A 12,789-nucleotide genomic window follows, 5' to 3' on the forward strand; every position below is an offset into this window, starting at 1 on the left:
CCGTGTTGAGCGATTCATTAGTCGATAGCCACCTCACAAACAGCCGTCACCTTATGTGGTTATTCAGAATGCTCTTTTTGAGGGCTAGACTCATGTAGTGTGTGTCTCGAGTATTGAAAGTTGAATGCATTAATACAAAATCCGTTTTCAGATCGCATTGGCCAGGAGCAGTTGGGGGGAAATTCTGTGGTCCTGCAGCTGGAATTAGGGCATCGGTCTCGTAAAATCCAAAAATTGTTTGTTCTTCGATTTTGTTGTTTAAAAGTTGTAAATCTTGTAAAATCTAAGAGCTGGAAACAGTTGACAGTTTGATTGGTAACTTACCGATTAGTAAATTACGGAAGTAGTTAATGATGGTAATATTATTATTTCGTTAGTAATGATAGACCGAGGCAATTAGTTACCAAGCAATTTCTTTTTTGAATGACTTTGTTTGAAATTTAACGGCTATTGGTTAATCTTAGGAGCAGGGACACCATTAGTACATGAACTTTTACCTTAATATTTGAGTATCCAAATTTTATACTTGTTCAATCAAGTATCTCGACACTCTCATTCCGGCTCAATGTGAGGTATTGGTCAGATGTCATGTGATTGTGCCGAAATGACTTGCTTAGTAAGGTACAATGGGTGATGTGGCTCCTCTCCTTAGCTAACATCGTCCTTAATCTCCATTTAGGTGTTGGGCGATGAGGAAAAAAGAGACAATATCAACTAGGATGATTTTAGTTGTCAAATATGTCTCTCTTTACTTGACATTATATGTTGGTTATCATAGTTATGTGACGACATTAGCGTTCCTTTAAGCTTTTTTTATCTATAATTTCGACAGAGGTTTCAAATTGACTCATATATGAAAATTTGAGACGAAAATCAATAATGGAATTGAGATAGTCAATTTGGAAAATGGACAAAAGTTCAATAATTTATCATAATACCCTCCTTAATTTTACTAACACAAGGAATTATTTCGATATTTAGTGCACGTAATAATGATGTTCTGCCTTTATTTATAGTCCGTTTGTTTGAATGAAATCTTTTTTTTTTTTTTCAACTTTTCGGTAATTGAATGGCAAAAAACTAATCGATTTATAGAATTTTTTTCATAAACTGAAAATAATAAGTTTTTTTTATTATAAAAAAGCATAAATAAATAATTCCTAACTATTTTTTTAAATACGAGTTTAATGAAAAATATTTTCCTAAACCCACCCTTAAACTCTCGCAAGCGGCGTAGGCCCGAACGGAGGTTCACACTCGTCGTCGCAGTCGGTCATCTTCCTCCTCTGGATCTGTATGTGGAAGGCTCGCGAGCGTCGAACCGAGCGGGAAGCGGGAATGTCTCCTTCTTCTTCGATTACATGCTCCAGATTCGCCACAATCGCCGTAGCCGCGGTTCTCCTCCAATCCCTCGGCCTCTTCCTCTTCATCTTCGGCTTCTTTCCCATCAAGCCCGCCCTGTCTGGTGTCAGGTACGTTGTTCCTAGACACCGACGATCCGCAGTGATGTTGCGCTCGATTCAAGGTTGAAAATGATCTGGATGTGAGGGACTCATTCTGCATTTTGTGTTACTTTTTTCTTCTCGTCCTTTTGGTTTCGCCTTCGCTTCGTCTCAGTGGACCGGAGAGCTTCCGTGCGCCATGGCCCGACGGCATTGAAAATGATTCAGTGACGGCATTGCCTCCTGAAAAGCTCAAGCAACTATATCAGGTTCGCAATTTGCTTCCCCTGTTTTGAGATGGTGATTTGTGAGGCCTCTGCTTCGGAGGAACCGCAGGGCATGGCTGGATTTTCTTGATTCTGATGACGCGTGTTTATTCTAGGAATTATCTGAGATCAGTCCTCCGTTTGATCGGCTAATTCTAATGGTATGTAATCTTTGTCATACTTGAGATATGTGCTGATTGAGGATACTCTCGGCATCGGATCTTTATATTCCAATATGGATGTAACTTAATAGTAAGTACTAGCTATCCACTGCAACCGTGTCAGTTTAGGTTATTGATGGTCTTCCAGCAGAATTTGTGCTCGGAAGGGACGATAAGCCTCCGAAAGACGTTTTTGTTGAAGCTATGCCTTATACTCAGTCGTTATTAGCGAATGGATTTGCAGTTGGATACCATGCAAAGGCTGCACCTCCTACTGTTACAATGCCACGCTTGAAGGTTGTTACTTTGGGCTACTTCTACGTTTTAGGTTGACGTTTCCCCTTGTCATTAACGCCCTAAGTTTTGCATTTCCAGGCTATGGTATCTGGGGCAATTGGGGGATTTCTGGACGTGGCATTCAACTTTAATACACAAGCTTTGCAAGATGATAATATTATTGGTTGGTGAAGTCAGATTGTCGTGCTTATTCTATAAAATGATCTTGTGGATTTGTACACATTCTGAAGTTTGGTGGACCATTTCAACTGTTGTAAATGGTTAAACTGTTCAGATGATGACATGGTTTAATATGCAAATGTTGTTGCAGTCCCACCCATGCGTAGGTTGGGCTTTGCTGTAAGATCTAAGAGTGGAAATATATAATTGGAAATTTAGAACCCTCTGCCTTGATACCTTGTAAAATTTTGTGAGACTCCCGCCAACTTTTCTAAAATTTTAAGCTATTGTGATGGCCTCTTGTACTATTTAGATTTTGTAACGCACTCGACTTGTATACTTCCTGTGTGGTAGGTCAATTCTTTCGGACTGGTAGGAGGATGGTCATGCATGGTGATGACACATGGCTTAAGTTATTTCCAGGATCATTTATTAGGCACGATGGAGTGGGCAGTTTTTTTGTGAGTGGTTTTTAATGACAATTGTTGTTCCTATGGTTCAGGGTATATGTTCTTATGGTGATTTAATCATAATCTTCTACTTATTTGAATACAGGTTAAAGATACTGTTCAAGTAGATCAAAACGTTTCACGACATTTGGACAAAGAGCTTTGCAGAGATGACTGGGATCTTCTGGTCAGTTTCTCTTACACTTTTTACCGCTTAACTTTTACCTCTGTTCACCTTCATTCATCGTTTGAAGTCACATTTCTACTCTTGTCCACACATACTAGGCATAAACCTGCCAATTGGATTAATTATCTATGCGGAAGAACTAGTGGTTGACACGATAGGTCATAAGTATCTCATTCAGAAAAAGATAAATGGTGAAATGTTTTTGATCAGTTGGACCAGTAGATGGGCTAAGGCCCTTTAATCGATATGCATGCCCCCTTCTCAGGGTTAGGAGGTGGCATCTTGTTTTATTGGAAAATTCAATATGATTTACGTGTTTTAAATAAATGCTAACAGAGAAATTATTAAAAAAAAAATCTGGAGTAGAAAGCTTCATTTGCATATGCTTTCATGTTTATTATGGACGACATGTTGGTCTTGAGAGATTGACCATAGGGACCCAACCGTATGGGTATGTTAATAACTTTATCAGGTTAAGGATCCACCGAGTCTTGACTTTTGAGTTCGATTCTATTGTTCCAAGAAGTCTCTCTCTTTATAGCTTTATCTACTGCCAGCTATTTGATCCATCTCAAGCATGATGGGGAGGTTGACTTTCCTGTGTTAGGAATCTTTCTATCTCTAGAGATAAATCGCTCAGTCCATTTCCCTCCACGATGCTGCTAAATACTGATTGCTACTGAGTGACTTTATCTTTCAGATTCTCCATTATTTAGGTTTGGATCATGTTGGTCATCTTGGTGGACGGAACAGGTACAATTTGCTCCATTGTTATACTAACGTCTTTGCATATCTGCCTATTCTGAATACATCTTAATGCTTGAATTTGGTTGTATCAGTTTCTTAATGGGCCCAAAACTCAAGGAGATGGATAAAGTGATTGAGATGATTCATCGAAGCAGCCTTCGGGATAAAAAAAATCATCAGAAAGGGACTCTTTTGGTTAGTTTCATGCTAATTTTTCCCGTTCTCCTTTGCTCCTTTTGGGGGAAGTATGCTCTGTATTATTTTCTTGAGTTACGAAATTCTAGTTGATATAGTTATGCAGGATGTTTGCTTTTTCTCCACCGGACAAGCATTATGATAGTGGCAAAATGAAGCAACTAATGTTTCAGTAATAGCTTACCTTTTCATTTGATGAGCTAGGCACATGATTGTATCTGAGGATTGATAAACTGGTACATGTGAACTAGAAACCAAAGAGTCCACTAATTTAATAATTTAGTGAAAGATATTCTCGTTGGAGGGAGATGTCGATATACATGAGGAGACAATGCAGGGTAATCCATGAGTGCATACATTGCGCTCGACCCTTTACCAAGTTTGCATCTCCACTGTTGTGTGGGTGCTTAGTAAGTTAGTTTAATTCATAAAGGAGAAATTTGACTGCGCGATGCGCTAACAATTGCTTTGCCATATCTCAAAATTTTGCTACATGATATTAGGAGTCGGGAAAGAGAGAATCCGGAAGGCTAGGAAATATATTTGTCAAAATGTTAAACTTCTACAACACTTTGACCAGTAATTTTTCTTCCAAATTGTCAGTGATGATTCTCATATTTAGGAGTCATAAATCTGAATCTATGAAACTATCTTCTAGATGTGTAGTCAGATATAATTACATAGAGTATTGCCACCTTCTCCTTTCAATTTGATGTAACATATACGTTTTATTCGATTGTTGTTGAGCTACCTTTTTTGGCGCTATACTTGAAGAAAATATATTGTCTCACACCTTATGGTACTGAATTTCATTGAAGGTGATAGTTAGTGACCATGGCATGACTGAGAGTGGTAACCATGGGGGTTCTTCATTCGAAGAAACTGATTCATTGGCTGTTTTTTTTGGTCTGGGTGGTCACACACTTGACTATGCATCAGCTACAGACAATTCAGCTAATCAGGTACCCTATCAATTTCCACAATTTATTTTTTCCATGGGGAGTAGAACCTTTTTGCTCGTGGGACAAGCAGTTGTAATGAAGCCAGAATTGGATAGGAATTTGTTGCAAACTGTCATCACAAAAAGGAAATTTCTTTAGGCATCACAACGAGGGTTCTCAAGCATCAAACTAGAGAAAAGATTTGCATCAAATACTTCAGAAGAAAACTCTAGCTTAAATTTCATTGAACTTCGTCAACGCGTGCCATGTAATGTATATAGTCCATGGAGAAACGGAGAACTTAGGAATCTTTCTCTAAGTAGGAATGGGAAACTCAATAAGAATCCTATTTGATGTCTAATCTCTCGATACAATAAGCAAACCTAAAAGGAACTTTCAACCTCAAACTTTCGCGTGAAAATTCCACAATATACCCATGCTAGCTGGAAGAATAAGTAATCATTGTGTATCAGCCATCAAAGGACAAGATAGTAATTTAAAATGCAAATGCAATTATCATATTTAGTCAATAAATCTATCTTATTGAGTTTCTATATTTAAATAAGTTTCCTAATCCTTCAACAGTTTAAATCTATTTCATAAAATAACTTGGATCATGTTGTTCCTTTCCTTTATTAAGACATATTCCATATTTTGCACACACATAAGAGTGCCATTTTTTCTATTGCTATTATATAAGACTACCAGTTAATATTAGGAGGTTTGATATATGTAAACGCAACTTGAGAATGGAATTCCATGTCACTGGAATTTCATGTCACTGTTTCTTGATTAAATACATCCTTAAGGTGCTTGATTTCTCCGTAATGTGATTGTTACATGTTTGTGGAGTAGTACTTCAAAATTAACTTAATAACAAAGTAAATGCAAGAGGCAAATGTTGAAAAATTTCTCGCAAGACTTCTCCATTAAAAGCTACACGGTGCAAACGAGAAAGACAAAATCTTCTGAAAGATGACTTGTCAAACAAGCAGTTGATTACTTTTATAATTTTTAGAGAAGTACAAGAAAATGGACGCAACCTTGAAATAAAAATTTGCAAATTCAGAAAATAAAGTAAGAGTCGAGGGTGAAGAGATTTTTTTTTCTGAATATTCTAATTTTTTAATATCAAATGCCAAGTGCCTATCTTTGATTCTGCTCCCAGGCTTCCACGGTTGGGCTGATAGTTCTAATTATATTAACGCAAATCATTTAGTCACTTATTCTCATTATTGACTGTGCATTGCCTATTGTTTTACTAGAAATCGCTGGCAGAACTTCTACCAAAAGATCTTTTAACACCTACAAGCTTGTTGCTATATTTAAAATACAGGGATCTCATATGCTGACATTGGTCCCATAGATCTTGCTGACCTGTAATCGAGTCTAGTGTAATGCATATATTTGAATAGCTTCTCTAATCTGAGGTTATTAAGCTATTTTATAGCAAGTGTACTTTTACCCCATGGGCATCTATACACATCTGATTTCAACCTGCATTAGGTCCAAATGACGGCATCTTTTAAATCGAATAATAGTGAGGTTACTTTTCTATTAAAAGACGGATAAAGAGCAGAAATATGTTATTTTGTGATTCGTCATTTATTTTGACAGACCAACGTTGGTATCAGTTACAATCCTGTGATTTTTATGTTTTTAATATTTATGACCACCTTATAGTTCCACAACCTTCCATTCTTCACTTATTCTCTGCGATGCAGATTGACATTGCAGCTACTGTAGCTCTCCTCTTCAATGTACCGATACCAAAAAACAATATCGGAGTTGTCATCCCACATGCTCTTAACTTTATGACAGGTTCTCTCTCTCTTTCTCTATCTCGTTGAGATTTATGCTCTGTGTACATAGATATAGTGCCAGGCTTTTGTTTCTGCTTTGGCTATGGCCCATGACGACTATTGGAGTGCAGTGATTTATTTTCTCATTGAGCTAAGTTTTCTCTGTCCTGGACATGCATGGTTCATCAAGTCAACAATTTTCAGATATTATGAATTTTAATTATCACAATATTTGCGGATCAACTGCTGGATGATCTTGTCAAGCATTTCTCCCCATATTGGCTGTGTCCAATTGGATTTTCCTTCGTGCAGATAGATGAACTGATCTTGAGTCTTTTAAATCCAAGAAGGCTATTTTGAACTCACTCGTCAAATAGGAGAGTTGATGGTGTTTGTCGTGGTCATTTCTCTTGGATTCATACATTGTAGTTTGAGATCTATGATTGGAAAGCTTCCTTGACCAGAATATTGACTTCCAATAATCTCAATGATCATAGCGTTTTTCTTGGCAGTTAGTGGGGTTAATGTCAAAACCATCAGCTTTTTTTTCTGTGCACTTGTTGTCTCTTGAGCTTGCTGTTTTCATCAATTATGAGAACAAGGTATAATTCTTCTGTTTATTTGTTTGACATAACTGGAGCAAGTGGAAATCAAAAGAGAATAGTATTTTGATCCTGAGAACTTCTTTGGTGCATGTGAGTATGGTTTTTCGGGACATTAGCATGACACATCTGTATAAGACGAAGATTCTGTTTGGTTCTGTTCCTTCTTCTGTTGTTGTATAATTACGATATATCCAGAATTAAAATGAGTATTATGCATTGTTCTTTCTTTTTCTTTTTATTACTTGAAAATTATTTTCATGGAGTTCTAATACATAACAATATCGATCTGTTACTTTAGATCAGTTGTCTGATGTAATTTTCAAACTGTGAAGAAATCCAACACAACATTGGTTGGAAAGAGCAAACTGAATCAGTATAACCTTCCATTAGTTCTTTGAAAAGCTCCTGAAGGTAGTATACCAAGTTTGCATCTTTTCCTTGGTCAGCAACTTCAGGAATAATTTAACAGTGACTGTGAATAATTTGTGATAGTGTGGTAGCTGGTTGGGTTCATTTGTGTTTTAGTAAGGAAAAGGTTGATTAGTTAATTTTTGCAATTTTCTTTTTGTTAAAATGGTCTTTCATGTCCACGTTAGGAGTATCTTTTAGCTAGTTAGTGGAAATGTAGGGCTGAATCAAGAAATGCTGGATTTCCAGATATTCCAGATTGGTTGCTAGGTGGTTGGTTATTCCTTTATTTGAGCGAAAAGGATATTGGTCATTGTCATGTAGCTGCTGCATCGACATAAGAAACTTGGTTTCATAGATCTTCGTTTTAGTCTACTTCTATTTGGTCCTTTTTCCCTGCGACTTATAAAAAAGAATAACCACTGCATATTCTTTTAATGTGTGCAGATGCTGACAAGATGAGAGCTTTAGAGTTAAACTCTTGGCAGTTGTTAAGATTGTTGCACGCCCAGTTGTCTGGTCTACCCTGTGAGCATGAATTAGTAGAGGACTTCACTGGAGATAGAAAATCAGTGGTCAGTGAGTGCAGTGGAAACATAGAGCAGGTCTTCTGTTGCTTATATCAGAATGCTGCCATCCTCCACAAATCCTGGAAGTTCAAGAGGATCTCCATGTAATAATTCTTTAGAGCATAGCAGATTTGAATACCGAATGAATGTTACATGAGCAAAATGATGATTTTTTGTTCTCTTTGGCACTCACTTTTAAAGGTCAAACATTGAAGACTACAATAATGCTGCCACAGCATATTATGCGTTCTTGAGGACTGCAAGTCAGTGGTTGGCACGCAGAATGACTGATGTATGTATCTGGAAGATCCACCGACAACAGGCTGCTTCTTTGTTAGGATGTCTATTCAAGTTTACTGGTGAACATGATGCACATAATACCATAGAAGAACACACAAAACCAGACGTGATTTAATATTTTCCCCTTTTTTACTTTATTTTATCCATGCAGTGACAAGTAAGCATTTTGCAGAAACCTGTCAGCCTGCTTGTTGTTGGTATTTCAGCAATGCTTCTCTCATGTCTGATCTTTCTGGGGCTTGTATTTCATATGAATAAGGCCTTGTACCTTAGAGAAGACCATCATCTTTCCAGCTCGAAAAAATATGCCTTTTCATGGCATTTGGATGAGATCTTCCTTGTGGGTGCGACATTGATTCATGTCATAAGCATGGGATCCAGTTCGATGGTAGAGGAGGAGCAATATATTTGGCATTTTGTGTCATCGACATTTTATCTGTTATTAATTCGGAAAACTGCACAGACCATTCCGACGGATAGAACTCAAAGTTCACTCTTCTTGCCCATGTCTCAGAATCGAAAGATCAATTATCCAATTATATCCATCTTTTCTGTACTTGTATCTGGAAGGATTTTGAGAGCCTGGCACCAGGGTGGTATAAATTGGGCAAATCTTCCTGATATTTCTAAATGGCTAAAACTGGCAGGACATGAATATGTGAAACAACTTCGACTGCTGGCCTGCCTGTTGGTAATCATCTTAAGTATTTATGTTCTATCATTCTTATGGACAAGGAGGAAAATGGTTTTAGTGGTTGGTTTCAGCTTTTTTATCCCGGGATTGATGGTTTTGAAATATATAATGAGTCACGAGGACGATACGTCAGGGTCATTTACATACAACTACAGTTCCACTATATCAGCACAGAAGATATATGGAGTTCTTGGTGCTCTTACAGTTGTGGCTGTTGCATCTGTACCATGGCTAATACATATTTCGACTTCCAAGGCATGCTCGAATGGTGATATCTGCTTGTCTACATCTGTTTACCATGACGTTCTAAATTTGTCTCTGCTGAAGGAGATGAGAGACTCATTTTATGTCATAGGGTGGGCATACATATTTTGTTGGTGTCTCCTTCAACTGTTGCTCCAACAGCCAACAAATTCGTTGCCAGTGTTTTTACTGCTTGTGCAGATCTATGCCAGCATGCTTCATTCTTTCAGTGCTGTGCCTGCTCATAAGCATTGGATTGAGGTCAGTTACAATGGCAACTTCTGTGGTTCTGTCTGCATCTTAATGCAAGCTAGATAGCCTGTTCTCACTAGAGTATTATTGCATCTGGTTAAGAATATTTTGCCGTCTATTGGTGTTTTAAGAAAAAGATAAAATCCTTAAGTGACAAGTCATCATTCTGGTGTTATCAAGTTCCTCTTCGGACTAAATGGTTTTGTGACTGTGATTGAAATCTATTTAAATTTCTGGAAGCAGGCATAGCAACACAAAAGCGCACTGGTCGAGAAGAGTTTCTTGTATGAGTAAATTTCCATTTTAAATCCCCTTCTGCTTTCTCTCTTTCTCCAGAGCAGGTATTCTTACGTAGTAACAAGGAAGTCTTGTTCTTTATGTATTAATAAATCGCGGCCTTTTCTTTGTCTGATCCTACTTTGCTGTACCAATCTTGTTCCATGCAAGGTTTAGCATGTACCTGAGGGTATTTATGTGCTGGGTGGATCGTAGACAGAAAATACATCTTTTCTGCTATTTCATGCTCTGCTTGAATAAATGATAAGATATTGCCAGATCAGCTGTTCATCCAGTCTCAAATCAGATGTAGTTGTCATTTAATTCTTCGGTTTTTGAAGCGTCAATATTGATAAACCCAACTTCTAGCTCTATCAAAATGCACGTGCTTTTTGTCTAATGAATTGCAATATGCATCTAGAAGAAAGGATATTTATATTTTACGAAACCATATTGTAACAATATACTATTGTCCAGTATGAGTTCATTTATTTGAGGTGGCTCTCTTCAAACAGATATTTTCTCCGTTTGAGCACTTGTTGACAGCAAATGCCAAGTGCAAGGGGTTAGGGAAGCTTGTGACTGTCCTTACTCATTCCACATAGCAAGTTGGTCAACTGGCAGTTCACTTTCTTAGCGGTAGGAAGATTAATTCTGGAAAGCAAGGAGAGTTTTGGGGCTGGTTTTATGCTAGTCTTCACTGATGTCATCTTCATTTTTTAGCAAACTCACTCAGCATCTTTAGCTGCGTCTAGTTCATTTATTAATTGATTGCTTTGGTCGCAATCATGTAATGACATTGGTGGTTTTGCTGTTTTTGTAGGTCGCTGCATTTTACCAGTTGGGAATGGCTGGTCATTTTGCCCTTGGGAACAGCAACTCCCTAGCTACAATTGATGTTGCTGGTGCATTCATTGTAAGCCTCTCATAATCAGGAATTTTTCTACGGTTGGGGGCTGTTCTAACTTTATCGGGTAAATATGGTTCCCATAGTTTTTTAACTTCTTTAGGTCATTGGCAGGGCACTTCAGATTTCTCTATGCTATCATCTGGCGTCTTGATGTTTATAATCACCTATGCTTCGCCGCTGTTGTTTCTCCTCAGCATGGCAATGTGGATTTCTATGAAGGATTTTAGTTGTCTGGTCACTTCGCAGAATGCTAATTATGGAGATCTCCTGAAGATGATGCTTGGTTTTCCTTGTGTAATACCTTTGTGCCTGAATTCGGTTATGCTGACTGCATACACTATCATACTGCTACTCATGAGAAATCACTTATTCGTATGGAGTGTCTTCTCTCCAAAGTAAGTCTCTCTATACTTTAACGTGCATATGTTAATCTATTACAGTAGAATTTCCATTAAAATGTGAGGATCAGATATAGCTAGTGTGGATAAGACTATTTCGTAGTATGTTCCTCATGGATACCTATACCCTACTCACAATCTGGTCTCCAGGATTTATTCTCATCATGCATATTGTTGGAGTTTCTGTTTTTCAAATATAAACTCTGAACAAGAGTGGATTCAACATCTATTTCATGCTTGTTAGTGGGTCCTACTTTTGGTTTCTTATGTGTGTTGAAATAAATTTGTCTTGTTTTGTTGATTTTACTGGTGTGGCAATGCTTTCGCCCTTTCGTAGCATACCCTCTACCCTTCTTTCAAAGACTGGGTATTTTTTTCACTTAAGTACAATATTGCAACCCTTGCTGGTGCCTCTACCGAGACAATTTATACTAAGTTAATACTCATATTTCATGAAGGTACCTTTATGTTGCCGCTGCAACCATTTGTGTTTATGTGGGGGTTTTCGTCGTAGCTGCTACTGGAACTTATATATACTTGGTGGTGATTTATCGGAAAAGATAATAGTAGGAGCTTCAATAGCGGCACGAGGTAGATCTTGTAACCTTACTCACTGATAGAAACAATTTTGGTACTTTGCAAATTGGTACAATTCTTTTCGCTTTGAGCCATCGCTTATTATAAATTCTATTGGTAATTATTTCATAATGTTTCTCTTTGCAATGATGAGTGGGAACAGTCGCAGAATGAGTGAGACAATTTTCCAGCAAGACTACGTTTAAACTTCTTTGTTTCCTTAATAGGGATGGCCACACCATATGTAGAAATTTTACGCGTGGTTTTAAGAAATTTGAGTTTGTTCAATCCAAGTCATCCTATTTGCAAGATTTGTGTGATCGAGTCCTCATGTCATACGCATTTTAATTACGTTGATGTGGTTGATGACATGGCAACTTCTTGGCATTATAAAACAGTATAATTTACAGCAAAAAAAAAAAGAAAAAGAAGAGAACAGTATAATATTCAGTTAACGAAAACCAAACTCACTCTAAAAAGAGAAGGGAAACAAAAAAAAAAAAAATTGCAGGCAATGGGGGCGAGATAAAGACTCCCCCACCGCTCTAATACTGTCGGAACTGCCAGCCTCTCTCAAAGCTTAATGTTATTTCTGTGCTAGACTCCTATGCATTGGGGTTCTCCGGCAACTCTTAAGAAATGGCTGGACCGGCAGTCTTGCTGCGAGCCTCATCTCAGCCCTACCTATATTGCCTAGTCGTTAAATTGATGATCAAGGCAACTCTAGCTTCTAGGAATCCAGGATATTTGAGGTGGTGATACAGATGTTTACATTACAGGAAAATTTTCTTAGCACTTTATTGCAGGAGAGAAAACCAGAGAGTATACACGATGCTGCTACCTTCCATCTTTTCGACAGATATGAGGATCGCCCTTGACAAGTACATCTAGGAGGCTTTAGCATGTGTGTGG

At 37.8% G+C, this 12,789-nt stretch overlaps 1 protein-coding gene across 8 annotated transcripts; it reads left to right on the forward strand.

Annotated features, from left to right (window-relative positions):
• Positions 1-1,317: 1,317 nt before the first annotated feature.
• On the forward strand, positions 1,318-12,789 carry LOC115739386 (GPI ethanolamine phosphate transferase 2). Of its 8 annotated transcripts, XM_048272493.1 has the most exons (18): positions 1,318-1,472; positions 1,618-1,711; positions 1,825-1,869; positions 1,999-2,166; positions 2,245-2,329; positions 2,680-2,786; positions 2,881-2,961; positions 3,662-3,714; positions 3,801-3,903; positions 4,722-4,865; positions 6,569-6,665; positions 8,107-8,332; positions 8,430-8,520; positions 8,701-9,726; positions 10,817-10,909; positions 11,015-11,298; positions 11,760-11,892; positions 12,657-12,789. In XM_048272493.1, the coding sequence occupies exons 1-17, from the start codon at positions 1,339-1,341 to the stop codon at positions 11,863-11,865; spliced, it is 2,937 nt and encodes a 978-aa protein (XP_048128450.1). In that variant the 5' UTR covers positions 1,318-1,338; the 3' UTR covers positions 11,866-11,892; positions 12,657-12,789. The 8 variants fall into 8 exon arrangements, with proteins under 8 accessions (XP_048128450.1, XP_030528289.1, XP_030528293.1 ...); XM_030672429.1 differs by lacking the exon at positions 12,657-12,789 and having other exon boundaries at positions 11,760-12,020; XM_030672433.1 differs by lacking the exons at positions 2,245-2,329; positions 12,657-12,789 and having other exon boundaries at positions 1,999-2,197; positions 11,760-12,020.

The sequence above is a fragment of the Rhodamnia argentea genome, chromosome 11, assembly GCF_020921035.1.
Source record: "Rhodamnia argentea isolate NSW1041297 chromosome 11, ASM2092103v1, whole genome shotgun sequence".
Lineage (NCBI taxonomy): Eukaryota > Viridiplantae > Streptophyta > Magnoliopsida > Myrtales > Myrtaceae > Rhodamnia > Rhodamnia argentea.